We start from the raw sequence: 20407 nt of genomic DNA, 5'->3' as shown, positions 1-20407 counted from the left end.
TCGTGCCGACCCTGGGAGGAGCAAGTCTATCAGGGCCATTTTTCCAACAATATGTGCTCACTTCATGTCTCTGTGTCACATTTTGGTAATTCTCTCAATATTTCAAACATTTTCATGATTATTATTAAATCTGTTACGTTGATCTGTGACTAGTGATCTTGGATATTACAACTGTAAATGTTTTGGGGCACCAAGGATTGCACCCACATAAAACAACAAACTCAATTGATAAATGTGTGTGTTCTGTCTGCTCCACAGACTGGCCAGTTCCCTGTCTCCCTCTCCTTAGGCTTCCCTATTCCCAGAAGCACAACATTTAAACCAGGCCAATTAATAATCCTACAATGGCCTTTAAGTGTTCAAGTGTAAGGAAGAGTACCATGTCTCTCACTTAAAATCAAAAGCTAGAAATGATTAAGCTTCATGAAGAAGGTGTGCTGAAAGCTGAAACAGGCCAAAAGCTAGGCCTCTTGAGCCAGTTAGCCTAGTTGTGAATGCAAAGGAAAAGTTATTGAAGGAAATAAAAAGCACTGCTCCAGTGAACACAGGAATGAGAAAGCAAAACAGCCTTATTACTGATAAGGAGAAAGTCTGAGTGGCCTGGAGAACAGATCAGAGCAGCCACAACATTCCCTTAAGCCAAAGCCTAATCCAGAGCAAGGCCCTTACTCTTCAATTCTACGAAGGCTTAGAAAGGTGAGGAAACTGCAGAAGAAAAGTTGGAGGCTAGCAGAGGTTGGTTCGTCAAGCTTTAGGAAACGTAACATAAACATGCAAGATAAGGCCTCAAGTGTGGATACAGAAGCTGCAGCAAGTTATCCAGAAGATCTAGCTAAGATCATTAACATGGGTGAATACACAACAGATTTTTACTGTAGGTGAAACAGCCTTTTATTGAAAGAAAATGCCACCTAGGACTTTAATAGCTAGAGAGAAGCAGTCAATGCTCCACTTCAAAGCTTCAAAGGACAGGCTGATTCTCTTAAGGGCTGGTGACTTCTACTGGAAGCCAGTGCTCACTGACCATTCTGAAAATCTTACGGCCCTTGAAAACTGTGCTAATGTATTCTGCCTGTGCTCTCTAAATGGGACAACAAAACCTGGATAACAGCACATCTGTTTACAGCATGGTTTACTCAGTATTTTAAGCCTACTTTTGAGACCTACTGCTCAGAAAAAAGTCACTACTTTCAAAATATTACTGCTAACTGACAATATACTTTGTCACCCAAGAGCTCTGATGGAGATATACAAGGAGATTAATGTGGTTTTCATGTCTGCTGACGCAACATCCATTCTGCAGCCCATGGATCAAGAAGTCATTTCAACTTTCACGTCTTATTATTTAAGAAATACATTTTGTGGCTGGGAGCAGTGGCTCACACCTGTAATCCTAACACTTTAGGAGGCCAAGATGGGAGAATTGCAGGAGGCCAGGAATTCAAGACCAGTCTGGGCAACACAGTGAGACCCCATCTCTACAAAAAATAAAATAAATACATTTTGTAAGGCAATAGCTGCCATAGATAGTGATTCTTCTGATGAATCTGGGCAAAGCAAATTTAGAACCTCTCAGAAAGGATTCATGATTCTAGATGCCATCAAGAACATTCATAATTCATGGGAGGAGGTCCAAATATCCATATTAACGGGAGTTTGGAAGAAGCTGATTCCAACCTTTGTGGATGACTTTGAGGGGTTCAAGACTTCAGTGGAGGAAAGAAATACAGATGTGATAGATACAGCAAGAGAAGTAGAACTAGAAGTGGACCTGGGCCAGGCACAGTAGCTCACACCTGTAATCCCAGCACTTTGGGAGGCCGAGGTAGGTGGATCACCTGAGGTCAGGAGTCTGAGACCAGCCTGGCCAACATAGTGAAACCCTGTCTATAGTAAAAATCCAAAAAAAAAAAAAGAAAATTAGCCAGGTGTGGTGGTGCATGTCCGTAATCCCAGCTACTCGGGAGAGGCTGAGGGAGGAGAATCGCTTGAACCCAGGAGGTGGAGTTTGCAGTGAGCTGAGAGCTTACTGCCACGGCGCTCCAGCCTGGGCAACAGAGCAAGACTCCACCTCAAAAAAAAAAAAAACAAGTAGACCTGAAGATGTGACTAAATTACTGCAACCTCATGATGAAATCTGAATGGAGGAGTTTTTTCTTTTCTTTTCTTTTTTAACCTTGTCTGAACACTAGATTAAAAGGACTTGCTTCTTATGGATGAACAAAAAAAGTAGTTTATTAAGGCAGAATGTATTCCTGGTGAAGATGCTGTCAACATTGTTGAAATGACAACAAAATATTTAGAATATTCTAAACTAAGCTGATAAAGCAGTGGCAGGGTTTGAGAGGACTGACTTCAATTTTGAGGAAGTTTTACTGTGGGTTAAATGCTATCAAACGGCATGGCATGCTACGGAGAAATCTTTCATGAAAGGAATATTCAGACATGACCCTGCACTGGCAAAAAGACTATATGACTCGTTGAAGGCTCAGATGATCATTAGGATTTTTTTTTTTTTCTTTTGGAGACGGAGTCTTGCTCTGTTTCCCAGGCTAGAGTGCAGTGACGTGATCTCGGCTCACTGCAAACTCCGCCTCCCGGGTTCAAGAGATTCTCCTGCCTCAGCCTCTGAGCAGCTGGGATTACAGGTGCCCGCCACCGTGCCCGGCTAATTTTTGTATTTTTTAGTAGAGATGGGGTTTCGCCATCTTGGCCAGGCTGGTCTCGAACTCCTGACCTCATGATCCACCCGCCTTGGCCTCCCAAAGTGCTGGGATTACAGGCGTGAGCCACCGCGCCTGGCCAATCACTAGGATTTTTAAGCAATAGTTGTTTTGTTGTGTTTGTTTTGAGACAAGGTCTCACTGCTGCCCAGGGTGGAGTGCAGTGTTGCAAACTTGACTTGCAACCTCCGCCTCCCGGACTCAAGCGATCCTCCCATCTCAGCCTCCCATATAGCTGGGACAACAGGTGCACACCACCACACCCAGCTGATTTTTGTATTTTTAGTAGAGAAAGTGTTTCACCATGTTGGCCAGGCTGGTCTCAAACTCCTGGGCTCAAGCCATTCGCCAGCCTCAGCCTCCCAAAGTGCTGGGATTACAGGCGTGAGCCACTGTGCCCAGCCTAAAATATTTTTTAATTAAGGTATATACATTATTTTTTAAGACATAATGCTACTGCACACTTAACAGACCATAGTAAAGTGTGAACATAACTTTTATATGCCCTGAGAAACCAAAAATTTCACGTGACTCACTTTACTGCAATATTCACCTTATTGCAATAGTCTGGAACTGACCCCAAAATATCTCTGAGGTATGCCTGTAGCTAAAACTAGTCTTTCTTCTTCCAGTCTGTTCTATTCCAGCTACCAAAACCAGATTTAACCTAAAACACTTAGTATACAGGACATCTTACTCTAAAACTTGGTTTCCCCACTGCGTGAAGAAAAATGATGGTGATCATTTTTGAAGACTGACTGCGGCCAGTCTTCAAGGCTTGTTGCAATGTTGCCTCTATGATCTTTCTCTCTCAACCTCTTTTTCTATTAGTCTCTATAAGGAAGGGGCTCTCTGGCCAGGCACGGTGGCTCACGCCTGTAATCCCAGCACTTTGGGAGGCCGAGGCGGGCAGATCACGAGGTCAGGAGATCAAGACCATCCTGGCTAACACGGTGAAACCTCGTCCTTACTAAAAAAAAAAAAAAAAAAAAAAAATTAGCTGGGCATGGTGGCGGGCGCCTGTAGTCCCAGCTACTCAGGAGACTGAGGCAGGAGAATGGCGTGAACCCAGGAGGCGGAGCTCGCAGTGAGCCAAGATTGTGCCACTGCACTCCAGCCTGGGTGACAGAGTGAGACTCTGTCTCAAAAAAAAAAAAAAAAAAAAAAAAGTGGGGGCTCTCTGACCTAGCTAACTATATGACTTATTCAGCATGACCCCCAGAAGCATGATTCTTTCTCCAGGAAGCCTTTCACTCGCCATCTCTGCCTTCCTCTGAACTCTTACAGCAATTATATTCCCTATCGCTCACTGGGCAAATAACATAGGTTTCACAATATCACTGCTGCCCTGCCCCTTTTCAACAGACAAATTCCCCCAGGGCAGCAGCACAATAGGGACTCTGCCACATACCTCTGCAACCTTAATATTCATAATGATGACAATAACACAGGGAAGGCTGATTGGGATTTGAGATTTTCCCTTTTTTAAAAACATTTCAGTTTAACCTTAAAAATGTGCACGTTACAGAAATCCAAGCAGAGTCAGGGGTAAGGAAGATGGGCTCCACTGTTGAAAGTGATGAAAATCCAGGGTTATGCACTCACTCCAGCAGCACTTGTACTAAAACTGGCCTATGCAAGATGACACGCAGAGTTGTGAAGTGTTCCATGTTAAAAAAAAAAAAAAAAAAAAGTCTAGAGTTACGTGTCACAAGCATCCTCAACCAGAGCATCCCCCTCCCAATCTTCCACATTCCTGTAAGGAGGGCTGGGGGGCTGCTTTAACACCACAAAGGAAAATGGGGGGAAAGTCTTTCAGAACCAATGTGAAAAGCATTAGTACATTCGTGTGGATACTAACCCAAATCAATGCCAGTATAAGAGTGGAAAATAATCCAAAATTAAATTCCTTTATTATGACAACAGGTGAAATTTTTTCTTTAAAGCACCTGCCCCCCGCCCATCCCCGTGTACAACAATGTTCCCTGAACAAAGAACTCCAGGCTCCTGCTACAAAAATTGTCCCCACACCTAAAAGAATTCACAAACAACCTTTCAGGAAGACAGAGAGACATAATGGGGAATGGAGAAGAGAAAGGATTTGCTAAAGAAGTAGATCTGTTAATTTAACACATTTTCTGTCAAGCAAATCAACTGTCCTTAGTGCCATTGTTGCTGAGACAATGAATACTCAGGGTAGGGGTGTTCATTAAAAGGAACTGGCCAGGAGAAAACAATACTCTTGCAGTCAACAAGACTGCTGAACAGCATTTTTCAATTCTAAGAACTTATCCATTCTCAGGAATTATTAATTGGGTGTGATTTAAAAGTTCAACATTGAAAACGTGAAGCGGTGAGCTTAATTGTGGCCCCATGTCTTCCTCTATTTTCACTTACTTTTGGAGGTGATGGGTGGGGAGGAGCAAGGGAGGGTACACACAGTCTGTTCTGACAGCCACTCACACATTCAATTCAGGTGGCCACATGCCTCAGTGACACAATGCCAAGTCACACGTCACTCCAGCAAACCCACCCTAGGGAAAAAGTAGACCTGATTTAGCTCATAAAGAGTCTGGGCTGTAGAACCAAAGCTAAAAGCTGACCATTCCAGTGTGAAACTTATACGCATATGACATCATTTAAACCGGCCAATGTCTTTCGTAAAGGCCACATGAGGTCAGGGACTTTAAAAAGGAGAATGAAATACTATTTTCTATATATTTTTGCATAAACCATATTACATTTTAAATGAGTGTATGGCTAACGAAGTACAAAACAGAACACATGAGAGAATTATTCAGAGGGGTCATCTGCCCTCTAAAGAGGAGGAAACTGCTTTTGGCTGTAGAACTGACTGACTTCACACCGACTTACTTACACAAATTCTTGGATTTAACACCTTGAGGCAGGCCAGAAATCCTAGCCCTCCTCCACTGATGCCCAGAACAAAGCCTAGGGCATGAGTAGAGCACAAGGGAGTGGAAGAGAAAACAAAAAAACACAATGGTCAGACCTTAGTTCCCAGCCAAAGAGATAAAGAATAAAAAACAAGACACAGGGTCTCTGTGGGGACTGAATACCCCAAGATGGAAAAGAAGGACTTGGAGATGGACACTCGATGAGAAACATCTTCAAAAGCCACAGATAAGTGATCTCATTTCCTTGAAGTTCTATGGTGTCTTTCCTCCAAGAAGCTCAAAGCCCTTCAAAGTGCACTAGACTGCTTGAGTCACACTCACAATACCATTTTCTCCCCAACCAAAATAAAAATCTATTTGAATCCATAAAATATTTCACCATGCTTGCTGAGAGCAAAATTAAACACGAAAAACCATTAAAAAACATTTACAGCAGCTTCAAGCTTATGTGGTCGCTGTGTTCTACACTGAAAATTCTGACGGAATAATGAACTTTACATATGTATATATCGCAAACACACACACACACACACACACACACACACACACACACCCACCTTCAACGTAGGTCCCACTGAACTTTTGACCTGGTCATGGATAACGCCCTCCCCAGTACACCACAGCGCAATGCTCAAGAGATCTGTCAAGACCCTTGTGCCCTGACAGGCAATGGCAGCCGCTCCAGCCCCAGGCTGCAGCACAAACACCCCTCACCCCTCCTCCCTGCGGCACCAGGCAGCCAGGCCCTGCTTCAGGGAGGCCTTTTATAGGGGAAGGCCTTTCTTTGTATCAGCCTCAGTCAGCTTCGCAGTTCCCTCCCTACTAGCCCCAAACTCTCTTCTTTCCTTAAATGACGCTCCAGGAAAGAAAAAAAAATTAACAAGGCCAGGCGCGGGGGCTCACGCCTGTAATCCCAGCACTTTGGGAGGCTGAGGTGGGCAGATCACTGGAGGTCAGGAGTTCGAAACCAGCCTGACCAAGATGGTGAAACCCCGTCTCTACTAAAAATACAAAAACTAGCCGGGTGTGGTGGCACACGCCTGTAATATCAGCTTCTCGAGAGGCTGAAGCAGGAGAATTGCTTGAACCTGGGAGGCAGAGGTTGCAGTGAGCCAAGATTGCGCCATTGCACTCCAGCCTGGGCCACAAAAACAAAACTCTCTCAAAAAAAGAAAAAAATTAACAAAACATCTGTTTCCCAGGTTTGTGACATGTACAATTGCTAATGACATTCACATCTGGGAGGAACTTTAACTTCCTTAAATTTCCATAAACAAAAATACTCAAGGTTTGCATTTAGGGGAAAAAATGCCCATCACAAGGAAAAACTCATCTATCTCACATATGGTGTACCTTCTATACAATGACCAGCACTGAAAAGTCATCTCTACCTTACACACTAAAGTAATGATTCTCAAGCAGTACAATTTCACTCCCCCCTGGCAATGTCTGGAGACATTTTTATTTGTCATGACTGGGGGTGCTACTGGCACCTGGAGCATAGAGGCCAACAATACTGTTAAACATCTTAAAACGAGGGCCGGGTGGGCTGGCTCACACCTGTAATCCCAACACTTTGGGAGGCCGAGGCAGGCGGTCAGGAGATTGCGACCATCCTGGCTAACACGGTGAAACCCCGTCTCTACTAAAAATACAAAAAATTAGCCAGGCGTGGTGGCGGGCGCCTGTAATCCCAGCTACTTGGGAGGCTGAGGGAGGAGAATTGCTTGAACTCGGGAGGCAGAGGTTGCAGTGAGCAGAGATTGCGCCACTGCACTCCAGCCTGGGTTGACAGAGTGAGACTCCGTCACAAAAGGTCTCAAAACAAAACAGCCAGGCGTGGTGGCTCACGCCTGTAATCCCAGCACTTTGGGAGGCCGAGGCAGGCAGATCACGAGGTCAGGAGATAGAGATCATCCTGGCTAACACGGTGAAACCCCATCTCTACCAAAAATACAAAAAATTAGCCGGGTGTTGTGGTGGGCACCTGTAGTCCCAGCTACTCAGGAAGCTGAAGCAGGAGAATGGTGTGAACCCAGGAGGCGGAGGTTGCAGTGAGCCCAGATCCTGCCACTGCACTCCAGCCTGGATGACAGAGCAAAACTCCGTCTCCCAAAAAAAACAAAAACAAAAACAACAGCCCGGCACGGTGGCTCATGCCTGTAATCCCAGCACTTTGGGAGGCCAAGGCAGGCGGATCACGAGGTCAGGAGATCCAGACCATCCTGGCTAACACGGTGAAACCCCATCTCTACTAAAAACACAAAAAATTAGCCGAGCGTGGTGGTGGACACCTGTAGTCCCAGCTACTCAGGAGGCTGAGGCAGGAGAATGGCGTGAACCCGGGAGGTGGAGGTTGCAGTGAGCCGAGATAGCACCATTGCACTCCAGCCTGGGCAACAGAGTGAGCCTCTGTCTCAAAAACCAAACCAAACCAAACAAAACAAAATGCATATAACATTCCTCATATAACAGCTTCCCACAACAGATTTTCAGATCAAACTATCAACAGTGCTGAGGCTGAGAAACCCAGAGGATTAAAGGAACACACAATCTGGAGCTCACTCTTACTTTCCAATCATTCATTCCTTTCTCAATCCTAAGAGCTGCTGAAAAATGACTGTCCCCAAGTTTTCCAATATAAATTGACTGCTATTTGTTAGAGGCTAATACAAAGATATAATAAAAGCATCCAAGGGATAGCATTCCATGAAATATGCAAATATGGAAAAAGGGTAGCAGCCATCTGAAAAAGTTATAATAGCAAATGAAAGGCAAACCACAAGCCAGAAGCTGTAAGTGGATCTTATTCAGAGTTGTAGCTATTGATGACATGAGATATAAGAAACAGACTAAGTGAAGGGGAGCCAAAGGCAGTGGCATGTGCCTGGAGTCCCAGCTACTGGGGAGGCTGAGGCAGGAGGATCATTTGAGCTCAGGGGTTCAAGTCCAGCCTGGGTAACATAGTGAGATACTGTCTTTAAAAAAAAAAATGAAATAAGAATCACATAATTCAAGGCCTTCAGCCTCCAGAATTCCTCAAAATCTCAAAGCACAAAATCTTAGGTCACTTTAAGGACACTAGAGATAGTGAAAATGTCAATCTTCAAGTCTCAAAAGCTACTTTCAAAGTAGCTTATTTGCAGACAAGATGCCAGGGAAAGAGAAAGAAAAAATTCCTATAATTTGCAAACACATCAAGTATGGATTTGCAGTTTTCACTTGGTACGTAATTAATTTGTAAGACATGGATCCTAACCTTGACCCTAACTGGTGAGTCAGCAATTTTCTAGATTAGTTAAGAGTGTTATGCATGCTGAGAAACATTTCTATAATCACAGAACTTTAGGCATAGAACACCTAGGAATCACTGAGTCTATAGATGGGGCACCTGAAACCCACAGTCGTCTACCTAAGAACACAACTTAATGACAGGTGGGCCCACAATCCAGCTTTCTGATTGCTGCCTTTTGAAAATGTGTTTAGGGGCTGGGAGCGGTGGCTCATGCCTTAAATCCCAGCACTTTGGGAGGCCGAGGTGGGTGGATCACGAGGTCAGGAGTTTGAGACCAGCCTGGCCAACATAGCAAACCTCCGTCTCTCCTAAAAATACAAGAATTAGCCAGGCAGATGGCACATGTCTGAAATCCCAGCTACTCAGGAGGCTGAGGCAGGAGAATCACTTGAACCCAGGAGGCGGAGGTTGCAGTGAGCTGAGATCACACCACTGAACTCCAGCCTGGGCGACAAAGCGAGACTCTGTCTCAAAAAAAAAAAAAAAAAAAAAAAAGAAAATGTGTTTAGTCACATCAACTACATCTAAGACCATGTACTTAGAAGCTCCCCTTTGGCTCTGTCCACACGCCACATTTTTACCTAAACCACCTTTGCACTGCAGTTTTCCACACTCTGCCAAGCGCACTGCATTCTGAGCACCAGCACACCATGGAATCCCACACTGAGCTCCCCTGATCAAAGGGGCAGATGATCAGTAGTACTGAATGCTCCCAGCACACCATGGAATCCCACACTGAGCTCCCCTGATCAAAGGGGCAGATGATCGGTAGTATTGAATGCTGCCAAGGTGTATTTTAGGCTTTCCTAAGTGTATTCCAGAACATTAAGCAACTTCCGTTGCAAAGCGAGCCATGTGCTAACGCAGGCCGCCCTTCAGAGATGAGAAGGGGCTGCCCCTTCTAAACTGCAGAAGATCCCAACTGCCTTTGAAGCTTCACACGGTGGGCACACACACACACCAAAGCAGCAAGCCTTTCCTTTCAAAGCGTGGGTATAAATAGAAAGGGGACCTGGTATTCACTTTTAAAGAGTTACATTATGATAGCACATTCTCCCCTTTCAGGATCTTAGCATGCACAGATCTGTCCTTCTGTAATTCACATCCTGTTCTTCGGCTTTCCTCCTTGGAGAGGGTGCAGATCCTGAATCTTTAGAAGGCATTTTATCCTCTAGTATGTTACATTAAATAGATTAGTGTGACAAAGGACTATTTTTTTTTTTTTTTTTTTAGACAGAGTCTCGCTCTCGCTCTGTTGCCCAGGCTGGAGTGCAATGGCGTGATCTCAGCTCACTGCAACCTCCGTCTCCCGGCTCCAAGGAATTCTCCTGCCTCAGCCTCCCGAGTAGCTGGGATTACAGGCGCGCACCACCATACCCGGCTAATTTTTGTATTTTTAGTAGAGACAGGGGGGTTTCATCATATTGGTCAGGCTGGTCTTGAACTCCTGACCTCATGATCCGCCCGTCTTGGCCTCCCAAAAGTGCTAGGATTACAGGCGTGAGCCACCAGCGACAAAGAACTATTTTAAAAATCACTTTAAATCACTCACCTCCTCAGGGAGGCCCTACTAATCACCCTGTTTTAAACAGCAACAATCTACACCACACCATGACCCTGTGCAAGCCTCCACCCCACTCTACTTGGGGCCTTTTGACAATATATACATCGTCTGTCTCATTGCACTAAAAAGCAAGCAGGTATTTTTCTATTATGTTCACAACCATATCGGCACCTAGTACACTGCCTAATGTAGTAGATGCTTAATAAACATTTGCTGGCTGGGTGCAGTGGCTCATGCCTGTAATCCCAGCACTCTGGGAGGCCGAGGCGGGTGGATTACCTGAGGTCGGGAGTTCGAGGCCAGCCTGACCAACATCGAGAAACCCCGTCTGTACTAAAAACACAAAAATTAGCCAGGCATGGTGGTGCATGCCTGTAATCCCAGCTACTTGGGAGGCTGGGGCAGGAGAATCGCTTGAACCCAGGAGGTGGAGATTGCAGCAAGCTGAGATCACGCCACTGTACTCCAGCCTGGGCCACAGAGACTCCGACTCAAAAATATATATATATATTTGCTGAAATAAATGAATGAATACTTGAATTTGTCCCTTTGCACTTAGTTCAGAAGTTTTTAAAAAAGATCTTCTGTACCCCACACTATTAAGAGCCAAAGAACTCTAGAGGTGCACTGTGGAATCTGGCCATTCCATATGGGTCTGGCCCCTCATTTTAAAGATAATAAGACCTGAACAAGCAGCAGTGCGATGCAGTAGAAACAGGCAGAATTTGGCCTCAAAGAACCTGAGATCCAGGTGAGAGTCCCTGTGCAAGCATTAGCCTCTCTAGACTTTCAACTTCCACATCTGTAAAATGAGAATACCCCTGCCTCATGCTGATGGTTAAGGCCGGCTAAGGAGAAAATGGGATAGCATTTTGAAAATATACCAAGTACTACGCAGTGTCATTTATCATCACATTATTTTGACCTGCCCAAAATCACAGTCAGTTACAGCAGCACAATCAGAACACAAGTTTCCTAACTCCTAGTGCGGTACATCTTGTGTCACAAAAGTAGGCTTCTGAACCCCTAACTGGGGCCAACTTACTCTTTCATCTAGTTCAGGGCTTCTTAACCTCGTATGGGTTGGGGGCTGCTTCCAGAATGTGATGAGAGCAATAGGCCCTCTCCTCCAGCAAAGTGTACACACGTACACCAAAACAAAGTCTCCTACCCTGGTGCCAGGTTTGGAACCACTGATATGATGGATGTACTTACAAGTTTCTTTTAGCTATTTCTATTACTTAATGTTTAACAATCCATGCATTCGGCACTTGATTAAGGGGCTGGATTCTTCAAGGATGCACCACGGGTGGAATTCAAGAATCTGAATATTGCCTCCAGATATCATGCTGATTAGGTAAGGGATCTTACCCACGTACAAACACAACCAGGAGGAGACACAAGGAAGGCAAAGGATTAAGTACTCAAAGGCAGGACACTCAGGAAAAAAGGGAGACAGGACAGATTATTTTGATCATGCTGCTACTATACAAACCATTCAAATAATTCTACATGACCATTTTGCAATGGCCACCTACAGACACCAATGCAGCCCCACATCCATCATGATTACTGAAAATCATTCTGTCCTCCCTTACCTTACTCAAGTGAGACACTGTATTTACTGTACAGGGCATTTGGCTAGGGGGAAAACAGTAGTAAATCTTGGCGAGGTCAATTAGCCTTTCTTCTTTTCTTGAATCAGGACAAAACTTGGCCAACCTAAGCCACTAGAATGTTAAACAATTATAAAATACTTGATTTAACTCAAGTGGTATAAAATTGCTGGTTCTGAAACATTAACAGATAATCTTCTGAGGCAAAGGAGGCCAGGTAAGAGCTTCTTTGGTAAATCTCCAAGTTCCACGTTAAGCACAAAGTAGGGGCTTAATGATATCAACTACTGAATTCAGTGTCATTCATCTGTTTATATCAACAACGGAATTCAGTGTCATTCATCTGTTTATATCAACTGCTGAATTCAGTGTCATTCATCTGTTTTCCAGCTATACCTCAATCTCATCTGAAAAGTAAAAACATCTAACCTACAGAACAATTACACCGCGGGCATATTTAGGAATTTCTAAGTATATTAACAGTGAATCACTTTTATCCCTGAGTGGAAGGATACAATGTTAACAGTTAACAACTTTTATCCCTGATTGGTGACTATGGGTGGTTTTAATTTTTACCTATATTTTATGATAATTTTCACGTTTATATAATTTTTTGTAGTATTTTTACAACTAGGAATTTTGAACTGAGATAAGGCATTAGGTTTCTTGTCTAAAACTAAGAATCAAGTATGTTGACTCCTCTAAAGCAATCCTGTATAATCAAGGTTGATTAATAGAGTAAAAAGTTTTTTTGTAATACAAAAATTAGCCGGGTGTGCTGGTGCACGCCTGTAGTCCCAGCTACTCCAGAGGCTGAGGCGGGAGAATCACCTGAACCTGGGAAGTGGAGGTTGCAGTGAGCCGAGGTCGCGCCATTGCACTCCAGCCTGGGCGACAGAGTGAGGCTCCGTCCCAAAAAAAAAAAAAAAAAAAAAAATTTATTTAATATATACAAAAATAAAAACATCCACGTTTTGGGGACAGTTTTCTAAGTGGAAGATCTTAATCTCTTGGAGAAGTGGGGCATGAATCCTGCCAGCCCTTCACCTGTCTTAGAGATTGCTTCACTTTAGATAAATGGAAGCCGAGTCCTTGAGGACTCTGCTTCCTAAATTTTCTATAAATCCATGAGTTCAGCCTGGTGAGATCTTTCCCACAGCTGAAAACTGGTTTCCTGAAATAACTAATGTCCAACTTCTACTACTTGCTATTATTTATCATTTTTACCTTTTAAAGTTGCAGAAAATTAAGACTGTAGGGCCCTTCCACATGGCCTAACAGGTACAGCTCAGCATTTGAATTTTTTATTTTTTAATTAATTAATATATTTGTTTTGAGACAGAGTCTCGCCCTGTTGCCCAGGCTGGAGTGCAATGGCACGATCTCGGCTCGCTGCCACCTCCGCCTACTGGGTTCAAGCGATCATCCTGCCTCAGCCTACGGATGTAACTGGGATTACAGGAGCGCGTCACCATGCCTGGCTAATTTTTTATATTTTTAGTAGAAATGGGGTTTCATGATGTTAGCCAGTCTGGTCTCGAACTCCTGACTTCAGGTGATAGGCCCACCTCGGCCTCCCAAACTGCTGGGATTACAGGCGTGAGCCATGGCGCCCAGCTGTTTTTTATTTTTAAAGGGACTTCCACTGCATCATAAAGTCTAACCAAGGGATGGTTTTTCAAACTGTCAGGTCAATAAACTACTAGATTAAAATAAAATCACCTTGGAAAAATAAAATAATTTATGTATACTTAGAGAATCAGAATTGACAGTGTTTCCAGTAAGTTCTGCACTATCAACGGGTCAAATGTGTTAGAAGTCTGAAAAAAAAATTGTGTATATACATATATATATATATATATATATATATATACACAATTTTTTTTTTTTTTGAGACGGAGTTTCACTCTTGTTGCCCAGGCTGGAGTGCAATGGCGTGATCTCGGCTCACTGCAACCTCCACCTCCTGGGTTCAAGCCATTCTCCTGCCTCAGCCTCCCAAGTAGCTGCGATTACAGGCGCCCACCACTACACCCAGGTAATTTTGTATTTTTAGTAGAGACAGGGTTTCACCATGTTGCTCAAGCTGGTCTCCAACTCCAGACCTCAGGTGATTCGCCCTCCTCAGCCTCCCAAAGTGCTGGGATTACAGGGGTGAGCCACCGCGTCGAGAAAATACATTCTTAAATCTTAATTTTTTAAGCTCACATATAATCATTCCCAATAAAATTCTAATTTTTGATAACTACTAAAAAGCTTAAGTTAAAATTTCCATTAGCCATATCAAAACATACCTAACATGAGATGGATTAGACAAGAACTGCAGGTAAGAAAAGTCACTGTGACTTTGTTATCCATTGACTGAACATCTCCAAATCAAAACGAGTGTGGATAGTTCTTAAAACCTGCATGTTTGAAGCCAAATATTCATTTCTGTTGCATGTATTTCAAACAGCCTGTATTTTAGCCCCAAAAAAGTGTCATTTCCAAGAAACACTGGAGTCAAAAGAGAGAACAGTCATATCAAATAGCCTTGATTATTCACCATGTAAACTACAGTGATTTTTCATGTTATACATATAAATTTGACCTCTTTAATCAGTTTACATTTCCTTCAGGAATTAAACCAGCTAATTCTCAGAAACCACAAGTTGATTACTTATAACAGAAGACAAGTTATTTACAGGTTACTCTAAATATACTGCGAGTACTTAAGGCAAAATGAGTTACCTCTAGCTTTTCATCAACAAAATGGGAATACATGGATTTTGAGACAGGAAGTTTTTCCACCAATATTTTTAGGATGGGTCTTTAAACTCTGAACTCGTAATCCCAGCACCACCTCAACTCTATCTCGCAAGGAAGAAAAGGGGCTAGGTGCAAGTTTACCCGCACCCAAGATGGCCCTGTCACAGGCGGCACCTCCCACCACAGCCACCATTTTGACCGCAGGATATAACTAAACTACTCACGATTTTGTACCAACTGAAAGAAAACACAGGACATCAGAGTAACTGAGAAACATCCCTTGACCTTTAGGATTCCCAACTCTTTAGCTTCCGTGGCTCTGTTTCTCTTCTTTCGTCAATATTAACAGTTGTCTAAAGAAAATTTTCATTAATAAAATTATGCTTGCTACATTCACGTTCAAACTTTGAAAACAAACGCTGTGGCGCCACGTAAAATGCCCAAGTCATTACCTCTTCCTAAAAAGTGGAGAAGCCCACGTTTCCTCACATTGTTTTAAACAGCTTAAGGAACTAAGAATCGCCAAAAGTCAGTGAGTGGCCCTAGACTATCTGTCTACATTCCTCTTCATTCTCCCATCCCCAACCCTTTTGATCTTTTTATTTTCCTGATTTCATTAACTGCGACGAGAGCAAGTTCCCACACTTCATTCATAAAAGAAGCAACTGATATTTCAGCAAACACGACTGAATCTAAAAATAAAGGTGAGGCAAAGAGCTCTGAAATAAACGAGTTAAAATCAACCCGAAAATGGCACAAAGTAAGATCCGTGGGGCTGGGGAGGCAACAACAACGATTTGCTCTCCCAAAAGAGTGGCTCTAATTTTGATTACTGCGTCGGCGAACCCATCCGCAGAACAGAAAACAAAAATTGACCAACGCAGTTGCCATTCACCTTTGTCCAAAGGCAAAAGGTGAAAAGTCACGACACATATTGCCATAGAAGAGAAGGCAATTCAACCTGCCAACCAATCGACTATTTCTCAGCTCCTTCCAAAAATAAAAATAAAAATAGGAGAAAGGGGGCTGCCGCTGGGCTGGCCGATGCCTGGCCGCCTTGTGCGCCGCGCTCCGCACGCTCCCGCCACCCGCCGCGCTCCAGGACCCTCGGGTTTCGGCCCAGTTATCACAAAGCCCCGGGCTGGAAAACACCTCCGGCCTGGCCAGAATGGCCAGCCCGTCCTCCGCGCTCGCCCGGGGTGATAATGGTGGCGAGATCCACTCCAAGGGCTCCCGAGCCCCGCGATAAAGAGGCTGGATATTACGGGAGGAAGGACGCTGTGGAAGAATAACGGAGTCCCAAACTTTCCTTCCACACCTCCAGAGCCCCGCGCCCAGGCCCGCTCCCCACCGGCCCGAAGTTGGCCGGAGCGTCTCCCGGGAGCTTGGGGCCTCCGGGAGCCCCCGCCACGCGCCCGCCCGCCAGAGCGAGGCTAGCCCTCCCCGCCAGCCGCGGCCGACTCCCGCCCGGGTCCGAGTTAATCCCGCGCGGGCACCCCCCCCGCGCCCGGCCCCGCCGGAGCAGCTGGCTCGCGCCTCAATGGCACCGGGCGGCGAGCGCGCGCAGCCCTCGCGCCCACACTCAGCCCCAGCCCACCGGAGAAGTCCCGGGAGGGTCGCCGGGTCCCGCTCCCTCTCCCACAAAAGCACGGGCCCGCCCCGCCCTCGCGGCGCCTGCTCCTCCACCCCAGGAGCCGGCGTCCCCGGCCCGACGCCCCTCGGCACCCGGGCACAGCCCAGCGGCCCCCGCCCGCCCTCCTGCCCTTTTGCGCCATCCTCCTGGCCCCCGACTCCCGGCCGAAGTCCCTCGGGCCCCGGCCCCTCTGCGCGACGGCCCGGGACGCCCCGCGCGGGGCAGGGGGAGCAGGGGGCGCAGCGCGCCGCCTCCCGCCCGCGCGGCCACTCACCTCGATCTCGAAGTCGGGCAGGCGGAACGCGGTGCGAAAGAGCGAGCAGAAGTGCGCGATGGCCGGGACCTCCCACCAGGAGCGGAGCTCGCCCAGCCCGGCCGCGCCGCCCTCCTCCGGGCACATCTCCCCGCCGCGGCACAGGCGGCGGCCCCTCGCTGCCCGCGCTCTGCCCGCTGACCTGGGACTCCCGCCGCGGCAGCGCCGCAGCCTCCGCGCGGTCCTCGGCGGGGGCGGCGGGGTGCTCCTCCCGCTGCTGCCGCCGCTCGGCGAGTGCAGGAGCCGAGGGCGGGCACCGGGCGGGGGGCGGCGGCACGGGGGCCCGCGCTACTGAGGCGGCTGCGGCGGCGGCTGCCCGCGGGGTCCGCGCGCTCGCCCCATCCCGCGGCTGCGGCGGCGGCCGCCCCCAGTCCCCTACAATATAATCGAGTCCCCGCCGGGGAAACAGATGGGGCTAGGGGCGGAGGGGCCGGACGCGGGGCCTGGGGGAGGGGCCGCCCACGAGGAGGGGGCGGGGCTGCCCGCGCCACAACAACAACCCCCGCCCCCGCCCCACCCCCGCCCGGACAGCTGCACCGCCAGGGAGGGGGAGGGGCGGGGCGCGCGCCCCCGGGCCCAGATCCGCTGGACCTAGGGGGCGCGGGCCGCCCCCCCCCAGAACTCTCACGCGGCGCGCTCCGCTCTCCAGGACTTTGGAACTGGGGAGTTGAAGCACTTTCCCAAGGGAGGGCGTCCAGGAGCTCTCCCACCCCCACTTGGCCTGAGTGGTCGCGTCCTTTTAAAGGGCCCGCGGGGAGGTGCTTTCGATCGGGCTAGATACAGAAACGTGCACGTGTGGGAGTTCAGTTATTATTGATGCCGAGGGCAGAGCCGGAGCAGGAGCGGGCTGTCCACCCTAGAAATATGAAGCCTAGAGAAGTGAAGTGCTTTCCACCTGTTTCTTAACGCTTTTATTCCAGCCGAGAACGGCGCCCAAGGAGCTCTGAAGTGGCTTTTTTCTCCTAGGGAAGAAGGCGGTGGGGCTGATTGAGCTGGAATGAAGTAGGATGGAGGCCGGAGAGCGGCGGGAAGGGTGGGGTAGGGGGAGGCACCAATCAGCAGCCAAGCGGGAAGAGCGATCCCCTACCCCAGGGAATGGACACGTGTGACCGCCCCGGAGAAGACGGGCTCGGAGCCTGCTACTGCCCGGCCGCTGAAAGAGCTGCCTGGAAGAGTGCGCACAATGTGCTTGGAAGGCGGGGGGATGGGGCAGAGGAGACCGGGAAGCCGGGGAGTGTGCTCGGAGGGGAGGAGACCCGCACGCCCCGGCGGAGGGATTGAATGTGCTCCGGCCGAAGGGTGTTGAGGTGTGTGCTTTAGAAATGCTAACTGCTGTATCGCGGTGAAGTACTGCTAAATCCTAAGAAAAAAAATCACCCCAGAAACAGGCTAGAAGTTTGGAAAAACTCCATTGAATGCTCAGATATTTGTATTGGTCGTTGCACTTGCATCCTGCTGGTCTCAGAGGGCCGCCTCTGAGTTCGGCGGTCCACCTCTCAGATAGGAAACACTGCTCCTGGCGCGTCCCCCAAATTAATCAACTATTTATTGAGTGACAGGCACAATCACAAAGTGTACAAGGGTTAAACTCAAAGATCCTCTTCTACCTTTAAGTAGTATACAATCTGGAGTTAATTTATATGATAGATTTTGGAATGGGCTGTCTGGATAATTACCCCTCCACTCTCCCTCACTTTATTATGATAATAACCTGTTGTATTTTTTAAGGCAGCATTCAGAAACATTTTTTTTTAATGGTTAGAGTATATTCACGTGCATCTTCTGTGACTCTAGTAATCTCAAAGTACATCATCTTCTAGCAAGGGTCTCCTCCGCCCCCCACCACTCTCCTGGCACAGGAAAAAAAAACCCAAAGTTCTGCTCTTTCATTCCCTGGAACTATTTGATGATTTAAAGTGCATCCTCAAATTCTACCATGCTTTTTATTTAATGTTTGGCAAAAATGAGCTCACATGTGACTGCTCCCAAAAAGCCAAGCCTACGTTAGTGTGTGTTGGTGAAGCACAGCTACCCTGTGGGTATTGCATTAGCAAGGGAGATGGGAGAGGGACACAGGCCACCCCGGAATTGTCACGTAACCTGAACGAGGTGCTTTCTGGGTTTACTTCTCCGTCTTTATTTCCTCACAGTTTGACTTTGCACACTTTTTCCTCTTTGTGTGTGTTGGCCGGGCGCGATGGCTTACGCCTGTAATCCCAACACTTTGGGAGGCCGAGGCGGGTGGTTCACCGTAGGTCAGAAGTTCGAGACCAGCCTGGCCAACATTGTGAAACCTCGTCTCTACTAAAAATACATAAAATTAGCTGGGCGTGGTGGCAGGCGCCCGAAGTCCCAGCTACTCGGGAGGCTGAGGCAGGAGAATCGCTTGAACTCGGGAGGCAGAGGTTGCAATGAGCCGAGATCTCGCCATTGCACTCCAGCCTGAGCAGTAAGAGTGAGACTCCGTCTCTAAAAATAAAAAAAGTGTTACTGCGTTTCCCTGCCTTTATCTTTTCATCACTTAAGCTTCTTCCCTGGCCTCTCAGTTGTCACCACTAGCCAGCCTAGTAATATTAGTGCCTAGGATATTAACGACACCAGGAAGCAGAGGGATGAGATGATTTTGCTACCCTTTAGTACGGTAGTGTGTTTAATGTCGTTTACAAACACCACCCCAGCCCCAATGTAAAGGCTGAGCCATTGTCTTCCTGCTTCCTCCGCCCACTGCCAAGCCCTGGAAATCAACAAGGCCATCCGGGAACCGCACGCGCCCCCTGGTGCTGCTCAGAGATCCGCCCTGTCTCTCAGGGCTCCTCTTCCCTTCCGCTGCCCTTTCCTTCTGAGGGTCTTCTCCTCTGTTCTGTGGCCCAGCACACCAACTTTAGACCCATTTCCTGCCACCATTCTCTAACTCTGGCTGTCTCTACAGTTTTTTCCCTAGTTCCTCCACCTGCCCTGCTACTCTGGCCTCAACTACCCTCTGGAACGGATCCTAGCCCCAGGAGCTGAGGTGTCTCAAGTGTCTTTGAATGAACTGTAAATCTCAATCTTGAGTTCCCTGAGTTTGGGCTCCAACCAGAGCTTTTCCATTTGGACCTCCTCTGGCCCTGTTACGATTGATACCCTGAATCTTTGACCCTGCTTTGAACATCTGTGCCACCCCTCCCCTTGGACTTAACTACCTCGGATCTATTTTCTGGACTAACTTCCAGCCTAACATCCTAGAATCTAGATTAATGACCCCCTACCAATAGGCTGGCCACTCACCCTTCTTCCCTTCTCCCTATGATTTGGAGTGCTATTGTACTTCTCCAGCCTGGCCCATTTTTTCACCCTCGAAACACTAGTTGTATCATCTTCCTTAAAAACACACAGCTTGCCGGGGTGGTAGGTGATGCCTGTAATCCCAGCACTTTGGGAGGCCGAGGCAGGCGGATCACGAGGTCAAGAGATCGAGACCATCCTAGCCAACATGGTGAAACCCCGTCTCTACTAAAAATACAAAAAATTAGCTGGGCGTGATGGCACGCGCCTGTAGTCCCAGTTACTCGGAGGCTGAGGCAGAACGATTGCTTGAACCCGAGAGGCAGAGGTTGC

The 20407-nt window shown here is 47.2% G+C and overlaps 1 protein-coding gene across 5 annotated transcripts in view; it reads right to left on the bottom strand.

Annotated features, from left to right (window-relative positions):
* Nucleotides 1-17222, bottom strand: part of LOC112130645 (chromatin remodeling regulator CECR2) — a 198712-nt gene extending 181490 nt beyond the window's left edge. For 2 of the 5 annotated variants that reach the window (XM_054543018.2, XM_054543019.2), the window contains exon 1: nucleotides 16772-17068. In XM_054543018.2, coding sequence (XP_054398993.2) covers nucleotides 16772-16897 — 126 coding nt within the window. In that variant the 5' untranslated portion in view covers nucleotides 16898-17068. Of the gene's footprint in view, nucleotides 1-16771 lie in introns of all 5 variants that reach the window. The other 3 variants (XM_054543016.2, XM_054543017.2, XM_024240174.3) reach the window with 3 other exon arrangements.
* Between the last annotated feature and the right edge of the window lie 3185 nt (nucleotides 17223-20407).

This window comes from Pongo abelii, chromosome 23, assembly GCF_028885655.2.
Source record: "Pongo abelii isolate AG06213 chromosome 23, NHGRI_mPonAbe1-v2.0_pri, whole genome shotgun sequence".
NCBI lineage: Eukaryota > Metazoa > Chordata > Mammalia > Primates > Hominidae > Pongo > Pongo abelii.
This window is presented reverse-complemented; position numbering and strand designations above follow the sequence as displayed.